The sequence below is a fragment of the Sesamum indicum genome, linkage group LG12, assembly GCF_000512975.1.
Source record: "Sesamum indicum cultivar Zhongzhi No. 13 linkage group LG12, S_indicum_v1.0, whole genome shotgun sequence".
In the NCBI taxonomy this organism is placed as follows: Eukaryota; Viridiplantae; Streptophyta; class Magnoliopsida; order Lamiales; family Pedaliaceae; genus Sesamum; species Sesamum indicum.
In genome coordinates this window covers 3,611,301-3,626,685 of record NC_026156.1, presented here as the reverse complement: position 1 = coordinate 3,626,685, position 15,385 = coordinate 3,611,301, and the positions used below count along the sequence as shown (strand labels likewise).

Here is a 15,385-nt window from a genome sequence, read left to right as displayed (position 1 = left end):
GAAGCCTCTTTGCAATCCTCAAGGTATATTCTTTCTCTTCTACAGATTTTATCTTCTTGTATACAATTATTACTCATTTTTTACTACCATGTAAGTATTGGTCAGGAGGATTATATTCAGGCGGCTAAGTTCGCTTGTTTTTGCAATGCAGATGGGCTGCTGGACAAGAATCCAAGGAAGGAGTTTGGGTTTGAAGTTCAGAGATGAAAGTCTGAATTCTCTCTCTCAATTTCTGATGTGAACTCATTTTGTTGATCTGGTCTTGGAATTTCGTGTTTGATTTGTTGAGACTTGGAAACTGAGATGGAGGAGTGTTTCTGTAATGTAGAAGCTTGAAGGGTGGTTGTAAAAAATCTGGATACTAACTACAAAGTTTTGAAAAGAAATGAAAAGATTCTGGGATTTCTAATTCTCTTCATCTTTGCTGCTTCGACGATAATCATTTGATGTCCTGACTAAGCGAGTCATCTGCGTTGTACGTCCAGTAGAATCACTGTGAAGAGCAACGTCTAAAATCTGCTGAGTTCTTCAGGTGATGAAGAAAAATAACCAAGAAAAGCTTAAATGTTGAAATTACGAGTTCACTGAACTTGAATAGAGTTGTATGAATTATAATTAAATGGCATATGATTTGTGCACATAAATTCCACTAAATTCACTTGAATGTGACAAAATGTGGATAAGATTTAAAGGCGAGTCCTTGTTGGCAAAATCATGAACTTACCATAAATCGAATTAGAATTACAGTGTGGGGGAAGCAAACAGCTGTTTTGACTTCTCGTCTTCGCTGGCAGGTCCATTATTAACATGAGTGATGGTATAGAAATGTCGAAGCCAACTATTCTGGGGTATATTGCACCCCAGATTTGCAACATGTCATCAATTGACATTGCAGTAAATTTCACCTGGGGGCCCCGAGATTTAGTTTCTTAATCAAGCTTTAAACGGCAGTAGTCTTGTTTCAATGATCAAAATTACTACCTTTGGGTCTACAGTCCACAAAGATTTGGTTGGAGTAAGTGGATTCAAGAACAGGGTTTGGTCTAAAATGGAAAATTCAAGAGGAAGATTTTCATCAATCAGTGATTGGAGGTTTGTTGGTTGAACAACGTAAAGGATTAAAGTCGAGGGAAAAAGGTGGTCTTTCAAAAATATGGTTTGAGATGCTGAAGGTACATTTGCAGGTGGAGTGAACAGTGTCTTGTTTGTTCTGTCCTCTTGGCTGGCCTTGTTAATAAATCAAGACTCTCCCCAACTCATAAACATAGTATATAGGACAAATTATTGCCTGGAAATCATCTGTGGTGGGTCTTAATGTTTCTGGAAAGCACCATTTGTGTTAAATGTCTATGCATATCTTACTCATGATCCTAGTTGTCTTTATGCTAGTCTTTCAGTTTTACTCTATTTTTTTTTTTGGTGTGGGGGAACTAAGTTCAAGGCTTTGTTGGGTCATATAGAGGTACATCCTTACTCATGATCCTAGTTGTCTTTATGCTAGTCTTTCAGTTTTACTCTATTTTTTTTTTTGGTGTGGGGGAACTAAGTTCAAGGCTTTGTTGGGTCATATAGAGGTACATCGAAGAACATATTATATACCAAGTTTAAAATGGGAAAATGCAGGAAAGGCTTAAAATGTTGCAATCTACAGTCTCTGATGAGTACGGACCATGGAATGCGTTATTATTCCAGATCTGCTGCTAACAAAGTGTAGGTGCTTCTTGGGGAAGCTTAATTAAACCGAGACCATTATAACTTTCTTGAACTTCGATTCCAACTTAATGAAGAAGACAACAGTCAAGAACAGAGATCGGTCTTTCTGCAAACTGCTTCACTGTTGCATATTTTTACAGTAATTGTAAATTAAAAAATTTGAGTTCAAACGGACAGCTGGGATATAAACAGAATCAGTACTTATTCAATTCCAGTACTTGTATTGCTTTGAGATTCCATCACAGAAGCAAGTGCATTTCTCACGAGCATGGCTAGTTCCCATAGAAAAGCTCAAGTTATGACTTTCAATTGGGATTTAGTCAGATTGTGTCCAAATCACAACAGTTTGTAAGTGGACAAAAAATCATGCATAATATCTAGTCAATCAATCAGCACTGTGGTTCACATGAATGGAGCAGTTTGAATGCTGCTAAAATAAAAAATCATGAATTCTTGATTACAGTCGTAAGCTAACTGAAGATGAAGGAGACTTCATTAAATTCTTTTAGTTGTGAAAAATTGATGAATAAAATGGTCCTGTTGAAAATTAATGACCCAATGCATCAATGTGTCAGCTTCCGGCAAACTGAGTACTATTGTGAGCACATCCCGCGTACATGGAACTCCATCTTCAAACATCCTTATTGGTTGTTGTCAGGATCAATGATTCAATGATGTCAAGTTGTGAATGGTAACTTATCTAGATGTTACCAATAACCTCTAGGAGGAACTTTTTGATCTTGTCAGCTTCGGACAGTCCACCGTGAATTCCCTGGAAGTTTATGTTCAGCAGAAACAAGTTCTTCATTGGGTACATGGACTTAGTAAAGAATGTATTAGATTTCTAACTTCTAGTTACAACAATGCAGTATTATAAAGTACTCTGAACTTTTCCGAGTTTATAATACGCCTGATGGACTAAACTTTGGATTGACATAGTTTGACAGAACAGAGAGTCAGATGAAATATTCGGTAGGGCTTTTACCTCTGCAGACAAAGTAACAAGAACTGCTCCATCAGAGGTGGTAATGCTTGTATCCGTGATATCAAATCCTAACACACTGATAGCTTCCATTAGTTTAGTAAGCCCCCCTCTCTTCTTCTGGAATACAATCTTAATCCAGTACTTAGTCCCACCGATGTGGTTTACCTGAACTTCCGGCTGCTGACATCAATGAAAAGAATTAAAACAGTGGTCAAGAATATTATTAAAGAAATAAAAGTAACATGTTGAAGGTATGATTTTTCACTAGAATTATACTGCTAATCCCCATTTGTTCATCCCTTGTTCTGCATCAATCTCTTTGAAGTTGGGGTTCTCCTCAGCAACAGAAGTTGCCTCCATTTGGTGTAGTTGGTCAGTGAGGTCTTCCACAGATTTTTGTAGCTCTTCAATGTAAGTGATTGCATCAGTAATTATGGTTGCTTTGTTCATCTAAATCAACAGACTTTCTCAGTTATGGAACAATTTATTTCATTATTATGGAAACAACACCAAATAGGAAATGTAAATAATTAAAGGGGTTTTGAGTTCTTGCATTGGTGATAATTGGGACTAAGGAGCGAAGCTCTAGTTGTCGATCGCTGAGTTTCTTGCGCCGCCTTCTCTCAGCATTGAGGTTCTTGGATATGTACTTGCGGTCCTGATCATCATCATCATCATCTTGAGCATCAATGTGCTTCCTCTTATCCATCCTACTCGCGTTGTTTGTGTCTTCAGTTATGCACAAATCATCAAATTCAGTTTTTACACAATCCATGGAAAGCAGAACCAAAGACAACGTTTTCTGGTGGGAGGGCCTCAATTCTTGAGAGGTGGGAGTTGGGTTTATATAAATGGTATTCACAAGATGAACACTTTCGTTTTTAGGAAGAAAGAGATGGGGAGAGAGAGAAGAGAGAGAGAGAGAGAGAGAGAGGGAGGGGATAGCTGTCAAGGCAGAAGTCAGCTTCCTCATCAATTACATTATTCTCCAGTTAAGCATATCCTTCTTTTCATAGTTTCCCCTTTTTTTCTTCAGAAATGAGATTGCTTTGTTCATCAAACTGAAAATCAGCATATGAATACCAATTATTTGAGAACCCAAATCAAAGCAATAGATGAGCTATGTACCCTTTTAAGGTGCAAAAGTAAATGTACTTGTTATTCCATTTATTTTGTACATACAATACAAAAATACATATTCATACTACCTTTTTCTTTATAAAAAAAAGAAATATTGTTAAATAAGTAGTCAAAGTTACGTTCGGAAACGTATTAGACAATTAGTAAGTGTAATCTGTAAAAATGGGTTGACTATATGGTGGGTTAATTTGCACCATTTTATTTGGTGAAAAGAAAAGTTAATCAATATATCCTTCAGCCCCCATTTCTTTCGGAATAAAAAAAATTAACACAAGCTAACAGCCCATTTACATTTCCAAATGGGGAAACATATTCAAATTCACTACTAATCACTGAACTTGAAGGGATTGAATAAACTCGGGTATAAATATTATTTTGTCCCGTCTTCATCTCCGTTTCCGAGGAACTCTTCCGGGAGAGCGAGATCCCAGAAATCCTTGAACACCATCGAGCTCATCAAACTGTATGGCTGCTCGGGCATGTTTGACAATGCCAAGCGAGTGTTCGACAATTTGCCGGAGAGGAATTTCTGAGAGAACTGTGAAATATTTTGAATGCCCTGCTGTCGGCAGGGCATTCAAAATATTCCTGAAGAAAGTGATTGGATCTTCAGGAAAATGCAGATAAAGCGGAAGGTGAAGCCTGATGTTCATTCTCATAATATTGTGATCAAAGTTCTGTGAAATGGGGGAGTTGGAGCGAGGGGCTGATATGGTTGAGGGCATGGAAGGGCCAGGGATTATGCCAGTTTTGATTTCGTTCCGTGCTCTTCTTGATGATTTGTGTAGGAATTAGAAGTTTGGACGTTGCGAAAAGATGTGGAAATTAATGGTCCAAATATCAGGAATTATATGCAAAGCTTGCCAGTTTTATCTTTCTCTGTAAAATTTGCTAGTTTCTACCTGGGATTGCTGCGAAACTGAGATAGTTGCCAAAGACACAAGAACCAATATCGAATCACTGGAGTTTATTGTTGATTGTTTTATCGCTTTCCCTCCTTATCAACCGAGGAGTTGCGACTTGGATGAGTGTTTCACTGCTAGTTAAAACAGAACAGAATTCTTTCACAGAAAGAATATCAGACCATTTTTAGTACTTGATTTATCTTGGGGTAATCTTAAGTTGTCTGATTGAACAAGGTAAACTTGACATACTCGTCAAGGACTGGCAGCTGTTGTTCGTCATCATAATCGTACATCAGAGGAACTATCCTTGCAAGATTCAAAGAAGCCCTTTTGAAAGATGATGCTGAAAAGTCATTCAGACAGAAAGACTCTTTATTAAGGCTTTTCCATTGGCTTGCTATTATATCAACAGCTCGCTCTCGTGCTTGTGCCACTGATACTCCTGGATGGTCTTTCATGTACAAATCTATGTATGACCCATCAGTGCCATATTCATTCCCATCCTATCAATAAATTCCATAACATCTTTGAATTAGCTATCTATATAAAAAGCCCAAGGTTAATATATATTCGTACAATTTATTGGACAATCATTATTATTTGCGCATCAAATAGATACTTAAGCAAGAGAGAAGATGAATTGAGAAATAAATACGTACATTGGCACCTCCAAGATCATTCCAAAGACGAAAAATTGTAGCAACACAGGATAGGAGTTGGGATATATCAGGCAAATTGATTGTGCCACCATTGGTTCGGCCAAGACCTAAGAGGAAGAATAAGAGGACTAGCACCACATATACTCCGGTACTCACCTTCCCATTTTCCAAATGCATGTCGGCTGTTGGTGAAACCCCAGAGGCAAACCATTTTGCTTCTAGTAGGTATGCATTGCACAAACTTGCCCACTGCAGTGGCGTGGAGATGATCAAGACTTAAATGTTTTGAGTATTATATATATAATGAATATATCATCATCAAATATTCTAAAAAATTTTGATCTGTATGTATACCGATGTTTTTAGAGAGTTAATGGGGTTGTGTCCATGCCTTTTGTAAATCTCGTGGCTTATGTCGTTTGTGGTATCAAGAAGAGCCCGGTAACACATCTTCATGTAGTCTGGCAACATGTCAACAGCAGCATAGTCCCATCTATATATTAATAATAGGTAGAACACGAGGGATTAATTATGGACAACATACTGATCATGATCTTGCTAATTAAAATTAATTTGCTCAAGTATTTGAAGGGAAATACGAGTAGAATTTTTTGTTGCCAAACTGCAATATAATAATTTTTATTTTCATACTTGTTTATTGCTTCAGTGAAAATGGTCAGCTCATCCAGTTTCCCAACAACATCAAAGATGTCATCTATCAAGTAAATAAAAGTAACTGATTTAGTGAGCGACATCCTTTGTAGCGACAAGCTGAAATCATCTATCAGGATTGACATCGACCAGGTATACCATTTTGGTGGTTGATTCCTCACGAGCTTTAGTTTCTGCGCCAAGCCTAGTTCATTCCACCAACTAGATAATTGACAAGTTAATTAAATAATCTCTGAGTGTAGAAGTTAATCAATATTTGGAACAAAGAAATCCATAATTTGACATATTCTCTTACTCAGAAACTTGGGCTAATTCCCCTTGGTATACAGATTGCCCCTTGCGCAAATCCATAAGGGCCAGCTCATTTAAAGTCTTTCCCCATCCGTTGATGCCATCAAAATCTTGAAGAAAGTCTTTCCTTGTTAATCTTGGTATGGTCTTGTGATAAGGGTACCTCAACCTACGAATAACCATTCTGGACAAGTTGTCGTCAACATTTGCCAAGCAATATTCATGCAGAAGTTGGCTGCTAAAACTTGCTGCTTCATCAAGAATACATTCTCCCTGGAAATTCAGTTGTGCCACTTCATACAACTCCATCAATCCTCTGATGTCTTGGCTCAGGTTTCTTCTGAATCTCCCTTCCTTACCCTTGAAATTGTTGAATACATCTGTGCATACAGAATACATCACTGGAAGTAGTTGTAAGAGTTACAGAATGCTTGTCAATACTTCTTTGAAGTGATTCCAGGCTTTTGGCTGTTTCTGATCATTCCCTAATTAATCTAAGCTAAAATGAAGAAAAGAAAAGAGACTGGAGAGATTGATTCGAAAGTACTTGTTAAAAAGGTTTAATGCAAAGACAAGGAATTAGAAACCTGGAGAGATGTAGTATCCATGTTGTCTTAATAGACGAAAAAGCAGTGAAACATCACGGAGACTGTAGTATTTGTATATGGAGGCGCAGCTCGTCACATAAAGTTTCCGAAGAAGTGTTTGGATCTCCTCCTCGTAATAAGAGCTGAGTCCTACCCTCTGGATGGCATCTACCAAGACCAAACTCTCTGACGATTCATCTTCTCCCTTTGTTTGTAATACATGCCTGATCTCTTCTATCTTTTGCTCGTACTCAATCTCCAATTTATCCTGTATATACATTAAAAGAATAATTAGTTTCTTCCCGCTTCAAGATAAAACCTGAGCATGCATGCTGATCATGACGCGGTATAGTAAGATGAAGAAACATTAACAAATTTTGATGTGGAAACTAACCGGATGGAGCCTGGAGGCTTCAGATGCAGTGTTGATGTTCCATTTCTGTTTTCCAGCGCCATAGGCAGAAACAACGCCAACTGCAGGTTCCCTCTTTCCGATTTTTGCTAATCCTGGACGAGTTTTCAAAGAACAAGGGAGGAATAAATGTGACAGACCACCGCAAGATGCCATGATACAATCTTTTCTTCTGGATTGAACCTTAGAAAAATGCACACACTGGAAAGATCATATGTAGATATTGGCTTGAGTTCTCATTAACTCGTCAGGTTGAGATTTATGGGGTGCATTTGCTTATAGGGGTTGTGCATTGACGTTAGTACTGTACGCGAGTTTGCACTTTGCACATGCTGCATTAGCTTGTATTTAGCTCCGCCTAATGTAGGTTGGGAAAATTTTTACATAAATTAAATTTTATCGATTAAATCAATCATAAAGCAAGTGTGATTGAAAATTCTAAGCTAAATCGAATTTGATTGAATTTGAATCAATTATATGATAAGTGCAATATACTTGGAGCGTGGAAGTCAGCAACTGCACACATACACTTGTCCTATGATATATCACTCTTTTCATATACATCAATCACACCATTAATATATTGTACATGTCATATAATTAATTCAAATTTAATTAAACTCAATTTAAATTAAATTTTGACGGCTCATAGGTTGCGCGTTTAGTATAATCATATTGAATTGCGTGGAAATTTTGGCAAATTCTGACTCTGCTTTCTCTCGCTTTTTTATTGTTCGTTTGTTGTTTGGTCACTAGATTTATAACAAGAATTAAGGAAATAAATTAAAATGTTGATAAATTATAAACAAAATATATAAACATCTTTCTGAACTCAACTCTTTGCAATTAACCAAAACTCAGTAATACTGTTGTATGAAATAATGTTGTATGAAATATCGAAATTCTCAATAATGTTGTATGAAATATTGAACCAAATTTTCAATTCAACGTTTGCTACAAACCAATTAAGATGAATGTATGTATAAAATGATGAATAAATATATTTAGGTTAAATTTTTTAAAGAAAATTTTGTTTGAAATTAAAATAGATATGTAATTACTCTTTTTTATCTAAAAAATCTAAAGTAAATACTTAGATACTTAATTAATTTTACTATCAAATTAATACTACTTTTTAAATGAAAGTTTTTTATGTATTTGTTGTACTCATTTATTACTTAATTTTTAATCTTTAAAATTTAAACTGCTTAACCTGCTACTTTTATTTTAATTAAATATATTTTAGTTCTAATTAATTTTTTCCGATTGAATTTAACATGCAAAACATTAAATATATATTATAAGAATAATTTTTGTTGAAGTATATAATGGTAGGAGGTAAGTGTTACATAACTTCTTCACTTAGGGGTGAATGCTATTTCAAGAATAATTAAAGGAGCAAAGTGTATTCAATGGTATTAATAAAAATTTTACGTGACAAAAATGGGTCCACATAAACTATTATGCATAAAATTAACTTATGAAAAAGATGAGCCTATGATTGTACCTTCTCACAATAGTTACTATCTAAGAAAATTGAAATATTATAAAAAATTAATTACACTTTGAATTCCTCAATTGTAGTTGGTGTTGCATATAACTTTTGAACAATGAAAGGTAACAAATTGGCTCTAGCCATAGTGTTATTATTATGCTATTAAATGTGATAATGAATTGCGAATATGTCTATTATACATATTAAAATGTGTTGAGTGGTTAGTCATGTCAAAGCTCATTTATTCTTATAATTCAAGGTGCATAGTGAGCTGAGTTGGTATAGGACCTGCACTGATCAGCCCAAAATAATCTGATTTAGGACCAATTCACTACTGTTTATGACCGATCTTGAGGTGGTCTTGGACCTTTAAATGGCCCCAAATTGGGCCTATTTATAAACTCGAGCCCAATTCATGAGCCGACCCGATTGAGGTCCGGATAAGTCCCAATGTGTCTATTTTTTTATATGTATTTTTTATGAAATAGAAGTTTTCTTTTAAAAAATTACTTAAATTTATGGTAATATTATGAAATAAAATAAATAATAAATTAAACACAAAAAAAATCATAACTAGAAAAAAATATTAGTTAAGATTATATAGTGAACTTAGATGATAATAAATTCAAAGAAAATTTATAATAACATTTGAAAAAATAGATAAATAATATTAATGAATTAAAGTACTAAAAATCGAGAAATAGAACAATAAAATGATAATAATTTTTAAAGTTCCAAAAGTACAAAAAAGCAACTAAAATAGTTAGTTTAGAAAAATAAAATGAAACTTATATGCCATGCATTATTATTATTAAAAAAATGGTCCAACAGGCCCAATTCAGCCCCGACTCAAGATTAGGTGGTCCTCGGCCACTGGGTTGAGCTGGTCCTAGGGTTCCAAGCGGGCTTGAGCCAATCTAACTCATTTTTTATTGGTTCAATTTGGTCTTGAGCCGGTCTAGCCTAGTTCGGTCCATTGCGCATCTTGACTTACAATTTTGCTCTTTTGTTTGTTAGAGAAATTAACCCTGAGAAAAAGAAAAAGTAATAAAAGAAAAGTTGTTGTTTTGTGATTCACGATTTTGAACACACAACAAAATTGCCAACAAAAATATCTCCGTCGATCTTGTGTTGTCTAGGCAATTTGAATTGTCGCATCAATTTTACATGCCTATTTCACTCCACAAAAATTGGCACACAAAACTTTAATGGATAACATGAATAAAATGAAGCTTCTGAATATAACATATGGCTACAGATATTTTACAACCAGACATACATAAAATAAGGTATAAAAATAAAATATGATTCTTTTATATTCTCTGGATAAAATTTTTCAAGACAAATGGCAGAAAGAGAGAAAGATATTGGAAAACCAAATGATGAGAAAACTGTTGCATGCGAGATTTTTAAAATCAGGTTGGACTAGCACAGTTCAATCGATTTATTTGGGAATCGATCATGAGTCTGATTTGATTTTCATCAAGAAATTAAAAAAAATTTTGCTCAAGTATTTGAATGAAAATATGAGTACAAATTTTTGTTGTGAAACTGCAGTATAATAATTTTCATTTTCATACTTGTTTACTGCTTCGGAGAAAATGGTCAGCTCATCTCAAAGATGTCATCTATCAAGTAAATAAAAGCGGCTGATTTAGTGAGCTCCACCCTCTGCAGCGACAAGTTGAAATAATCGATTAGGACTGACATCGACCAAGTATACCATTTTTGTAGTTGATTCCTCACGAGCTTTAGCTTCTTCGCTAAGCCTAATTCATTACTCACGAGCAGCTACTATTTGTGAATTAAAGTGGATTTCATTTCATCTTCAGGATTTTGGCATTTCCATTGATGGGCCTATCCGTTTCCACTGTGATAATCGGATTGCCTTATACATCATGCCAAATCCTGTTTTTCACTAGCGAACTTAACATTTAGTTCTCGATTGTCACATTGTGCGCAATTGTTATAAGGATGGTTTCGTCAATCCTGTTTGTGTTCGTTGTAGACCAAATTGCTGACTTGTTCACGAAACTGCTTTCCACTGCAGTTTTGGTTCGCTATAGACCAAATTCCTAGAATTATTGATTAATAGTTTGTTTCTCACTCTCTCTCTTTTTCTTTGACAGCGACAATGATGAGGATTTTCACCACTACTTACAGAAAAAGATAATATTCCTCCACAGAAACGAAATTCAGACAAGGTACAATATTCTTCATTTATATGATAGTAATTAATCCTAATCTGTTTGATTGAACAAAATAAACTTGACGTGCTCCTCAAGGACAGGCAGCTGTTTGTTTTCATCATAACCGTACATGAGAGGGACAATTCTTGCAAAATTAAGAGCAGCCCTTGTAAAATGTGATGCTGAAAAATGATTTAGACCAAAACACTCTTTGTTAAGGCTTTTCCATTCGCTTGCTATTGCATGAATGACATGGTCGCGTGCTTGTGCCATTGATAAGCCTGGATGGTCATTCCTGTAGTACTCCGTGTATGATCCATCTCTACCATCTTGATGTTCATCCTATCAACAAATTCCATATCGTGATGGTTGGTTTTCAACTTGAGCTCGAAAGTTTGAAGGGTTCATATCATTGACAGAGTGATCATGTTTTCAACTCATTAATTAGCTAGTCAACGAAGCAAGAAAAGAAAAGGAACAAACAGATAATCACATACATACATACCTTGGCACTTCCAAGATCATCCCAAAGACGAAGAATTGTGGCGACACAGGATGCAAGTTCTGATACATCAGTCAAACGGATTCTACCTCCATTGCCAAGACCTAAGAGAAAGAATAAGTGGACTAGCACCACATATACTCCTGTACTCACCTTTCCATTTTCCAAATACTTTGCTGCTGTTGGTAAATCCCCGGAGGCAAACCATTTTGCTTCCATTAGGTATGCATTGCACAAGCTTCCCCACTGCAGTGACATATAGATGATCATTACTTAATTAAATTCTTAGGCGTTCTATATATACATAGATATAATCCCTATTCATCATCGACACAGAAAGCTATGATGTTTACCGATGTTTTCAGGGAGTCAATGGGGTCATACCCATGCCTTTTGTACACCTCATGGCCTATCCTATTTGTGGTATCAAGAAGAGCCCGGTAACACATCTTCATATAGTCCGGTAACATGTCAATAGCAGCATAGTCCCATCTATATATTAATAATACATAAAACATGAGTGAATTATGGCCACCACACTATATGATCTTGCTAATTACAGTTAATTTGATCAAGTATTGGAAGGAAGCACTGAGTAGAAACTCTTTTTGGGAGACTGAAATGTAATTTTCATTTTCATACTTGTTTACGGCTTCTGTGAAGATTATTAGCTCATCTAGTGTCCCAACAACATCAAAGATGTCATCTATCAAGTAAATAAAAGCAACTGATTTAGTGAGCTCCACCCTCTGCAGCGACAAGCTGAAGTCATCGATCAGGATTGACATCGACCAGGTATACCATTTTAGTAGTTGATTCCTCACTAGCTTTAGCTGACATCGACCAAGTGTACCATTTTAGTAGTTGATTCCTCACTAGCTTTAGCTTCTTGGCTAAGCCTAATTCATCCCACCACCTACATTAACAAGTTAATTAAGTAACCTCTGAGTGTTGATGTTGATCAATATTCACAACAAGATTTAATATTAATGAAGTAACAATAATTTTGGTCTTGTCATTGAATTATTATTAGTGGCAAGAATTGTGAATAACATAAAGGGAAAAGTATTATTTTAGTCCGCTAAGTATGCTTAATTTTAATTTTAGTCCAACTAACTATGTTCATTTTTGTTTAGGTCCAGTAACTTACGAAATTGCTTACTTTTAGTCCTCTGACAGATTTTCGGACAATTTTACCCTTGTGCAACTTTTGAAAGGCAGTTTTAGTTCATATGCACTCATAGGGGTAAAATTGTTCGAAAATCTGTCAAACTACTAAAAGTAAGCAATTTCGTAAGTTACTGGACCTAAAAAAAAAATGGACATAGTTATCGGACTAAAATTAAAATTAGGCATATTTAGCGGACTAAAATAATACTTTTCCCTAACATAAATATAAGAACAACATACTTTTATTGACAATAATTATTTATTATCACTAGGTTATTACTGATTGTGTTTAGTGATAACTTTATACACATTTTTTTTTGTGCTCATAACAATTTTTATAAAATAATTCTTAATATTAGAACAATAAAATTCATAAGTGTGAGAAAATAAGAATTCTTGTTTTTTCTTTTCTTTTTTTTTTTTTTAGGGATTTTGAAAAAAAAAAAATCAGAAAAAAAGAAATCCATAATTTGACATGTTCTCTTACTTGGAAATATGTGCTAATTCCCCTTGGAATACAGATTGCCCCTTGCGCAAATCCATAACAGCCAGCTCCCTCAAAGTCTTTCCCCATCCGTTGATGCCTTCAACATCTTGAAGGAAGTCTTTCCTTGTCAATCTTGCTATGGTCTTGTGGTAAGGGTACCGCAACTTACCAGTAACCAGTCTAGACATGTTGTTGTCCACATTCGCCAAGCAATATTCACGGAGAAGTTGGCCGCTAAAACTTGCTGCTTCGTCAAGAATATATTCTCCCTGGAAATTCAGTTGTGCCACTTCATACAACTCCATCAATCCTCTGATGTCTTGGCTCAGGTTTCTTCTGAATCTCCCTTCCTTACCCTTGAAATTGTTGAATACATCTGTGCATACAGAATACATCACTGGAAGTAGTTGTAAGAGTTACAGAATGCTTGTCAATACTTCTTTGAAGTGATTCCAGGCTTTTGGCTGTTTCTGATCATTCTCTAATTAATCTAAGCTAAAATGAAGAAAAGAAAAGAGACTGGAGAGATTGATTCGAAAATACTTGTTGAAAAGGTTTAATGCAAAGACAAGGAATTAGAAACCTGGAGAGCTGCAGTATCCATGTTGTCTTAACAGACGAAAAAGCAGTGAAACATCACGGAGACTGTCGTATTTGTATATGGAGGCGCAGCTCGTCACATAACGTTTCCGAAGAAGTGTTTGGATCTCCTCCTCGTAATAAGAGCTGAGTCCTACCCTCTGGATGGCATCTACCAAGACCAAACTCTCTGACGATTCATCTTCCCCCTTTGTTTGTAATACATGCCTGATCTCTTCTATCTTTTGCTCGTACTCAATCTCCAATTTATCCTGTATATACATAAAAAGAATAATTAGTTTCTTCCGCTTCAAGAGAAAACCTGAGCATGCATGCTGATCAGGACGCGATATAGTAAGATGAAGAAACATTAACAAATTTTGATGTGGAAACTAACCGGATGGAGCCTGGAGGCTTCAGAAGTTGGTGCAACGCTTGCAGTGTTGATGTTCCATTTCTGTTTTCCAGCGCCATAGGCAGAAACAACGCCAACTGCAGGTTCCCTCTCCTCTCTCCGAGCTAATCCTGGACGAGCTTTCAAAGAACAAGGGAGGAATAAATGTGACAGACCACTGCAAGATGCCATGATACAATCTTTTCTTCTGGATTGAACCTTAGAAAAATGCACACACTGGAAAGATCATATGTAGATATTGGCTTGAGTTCTCATTAACTCGTCAGGTTGAGATTTATGGGGTGCATTTGCTTATAGGGGTTGTGCATTGACGTTAGTACTGTACGCGAGTTTGCACTTTGCACATGCTGCATTAGCTTGTATTTTAGCTCTGCCTAATGTAGGTTGGGAAAACTTTTACATAAATTAAATTTGATCGATTAAATGAATCATAGAGCAAGTATGATTGAAAATTCTAGTCTAAATCGAGTTTGATCGAATTTGAATCAATTATATGATCAGTGCAATATGTGGAAGTCATCAAGTACACACATACACTTGTCCTATGATATCACTCTTTTCATATACACCAATCACACCATTAATGTTTTGTACATGTTATAATTAGTTCAAATTTAATTAAACTCAATTTAGATTAAATTTTGACGGCTCATAGGTTGCGCGTTTAGTATAATCATATTGAATTGCGTGGAAAGTTTGGCAAATTCTGACTCTGCTTTCTCTCGCTTTTTTATTGTTCGTTTGTTGTTTGGTCACTAGATTTATAACAATAATTAAGAAAATAAATTAAAAAGTTGATAAATCATAAACAAAATAAACATATTTCTGCACTCAACTCTTTGCAATTAACCAAAACTCAGTAATACTGATTGTCGAACTAAATATCGAAATTCTCAATAATGTTGTATGAAATATTGAACCAAATTTTCAATTCAACATTTGGTAAAAACCAATTAAGATGAATGTATGTAAACACTTTTAGAAAATGATGAATAAATATATTTAGGTTAAATTTTTTAAAGAAAATTTTGTTTGAAAGTAAAATGGATATGTAATTACTCTTTTTTATCTAAAAAATCTAAAGTAAATACTTAGTTACTTAATTAATTTTAGTATCAAATTAATACTACTTTTTAAATGAAAGTTTTTTATGTATTTGTTGTACTCATTTATTACTTAATTTT

The 15,385-nt window shown here is 35.2% G+C and overlaps 3 protein-coding genes across 3 annotated transcripts; all 3 read right to left on the bottom strand.

Moving 5' to 3' along the window:
- On the bottom strand, window positions 2,101-3,567 carry LOC105175431 (transcription factor DYT1). Its single transcript, XM_020698511.1, has 3 exons — window positions 2,975-3,567; window positions 2,699-2,875; window positions 2,101-2,485 (listed from the first exon to the last, which is right to left on the bottom strand). Exons 1-3 carry the CDS (start codon window positions 3,146-3,148, stop codon window positions 2,414-2,416), a joined length of 423 nt encoding a protein of 140 aa, XP_020554170.1. The 5' UTR covers window positions 3,149-3,567; the 3' UTR covers window positions 2,101-2,413.
- On the bottom strand, window positions 4,088-7,520 carry LOC105175470 (tricyclene synthase Oc15, chloroplastic-like). The gene is made up of 7 exons (XM_011097917.2): window positions 7,347-7,520; window positions 6,953-7,220; window positions 6,370-6,745; window positions 6,054-6,275; window positions 5,757-5,895; window positions 5,403-5,651; window positions 4,088-5,246 (listed from the first exon to the last, which is right to left on the bottom strand). The coding sequence occupies exons 1-7, from the start codon at window positions 7,518-7,520 to the stop codon at window positions 4,956-4,958; spliced, it is 1,719 nt and encodes a 572-aa protein (XP_011096219.1). The 3' UTR covers window positions 4,088-4,955.
- LOC105175469 (tricyclene synthase Oc15, chloroplastic-like) lies at window positions 11,100-14,372 on the bottom strand. The gene is made up of 8 exons (XM_020698416.1): window positions 14,184-14,372; window positions 13,791-14,058; window positions 13,208-13,583; window positions 12,352-12,466; window positions 12,193-12,299; window positions 11,904-12,042; window positions 11,554-11,796; window positions 11,100-11,390 (listed from the first exon to the last, which is right to left on the bottom strand). Exons 1-8 carry the CDS (start codon window positions 14,370-14,372, stop codon window positions 11,100-11,102), a joined length of 1,728 nt encoding a protein of 575 aa, XP_020554075.1.

Excerpts from the sequence above, each read along its gene's own strand:
- LOC105175431 (XM_020698511.1), bottom strand. The coding sequence starts at position 3,148 with ATGAACAAAGCAACCATAATTACTGATGCAATCACTTACATTGAAGAG. Across the intron at positions 2,876-2,974 it reads TGAACAAATGGGGATTAGCA|CCGGAAGTTCAGGTAAACCA; the intron begins GTATAATTCTAG and ends TGATGTCAGCAG. Across the intron at positions 2,486-2,698 it reads TTGTTACTTTGTCTGCAGAG|GGAATTCACGGTGGACTGTC; the intron begins GTAAAAGCCCTA and ends ATAAACTTCCAG.
- LOC105175469 (XM_020698416.1), bottom strand. The coding sequence starts at position 14,372 with ATGGCATCTTGCAGTGGTCTGTCACATTTATTCCTCCCTTGTTCTTTG. Across the intron at positions 14,059-14,183 it reads AAGCCTCCAGGCTCCATCCG|GATAAATTGGAGATTGAGTA; the intron begins GTTAGTTTCCAC and ends ATGTATATACAG. Across the intron at positions 12,300-12,351 it reads AGGAATCAACTACTAAAATG|AGGGTGGAGCTCACTAAATC; the intron begins GTATACCTGGTC and ends TTGTCGCTGCAG.
- LOC105175470 (XM_011097917.2), bottom strand. The coding sequence starts at position 7,520 with ATGGCATCTTGCGGTGGTCTGTCACATTTATTCCTCCCTTGTTCTTTG. Across the intron at positions 7,221-7,346 it reads AAGCCTCCAGGCTCCATCCG|GATAAATTGGAGATTGAGTA; the intron begins GTTAGTTTCCAC and ends ATGTATATACAG. Across the intron at positions 5,652-5,756 it reads TTAACTCTCTAAAAACATCG|TGGGCAAGTTTGTGCAATGC; the intron begins GTATACATACAG and ends ACGCCACTGCAG.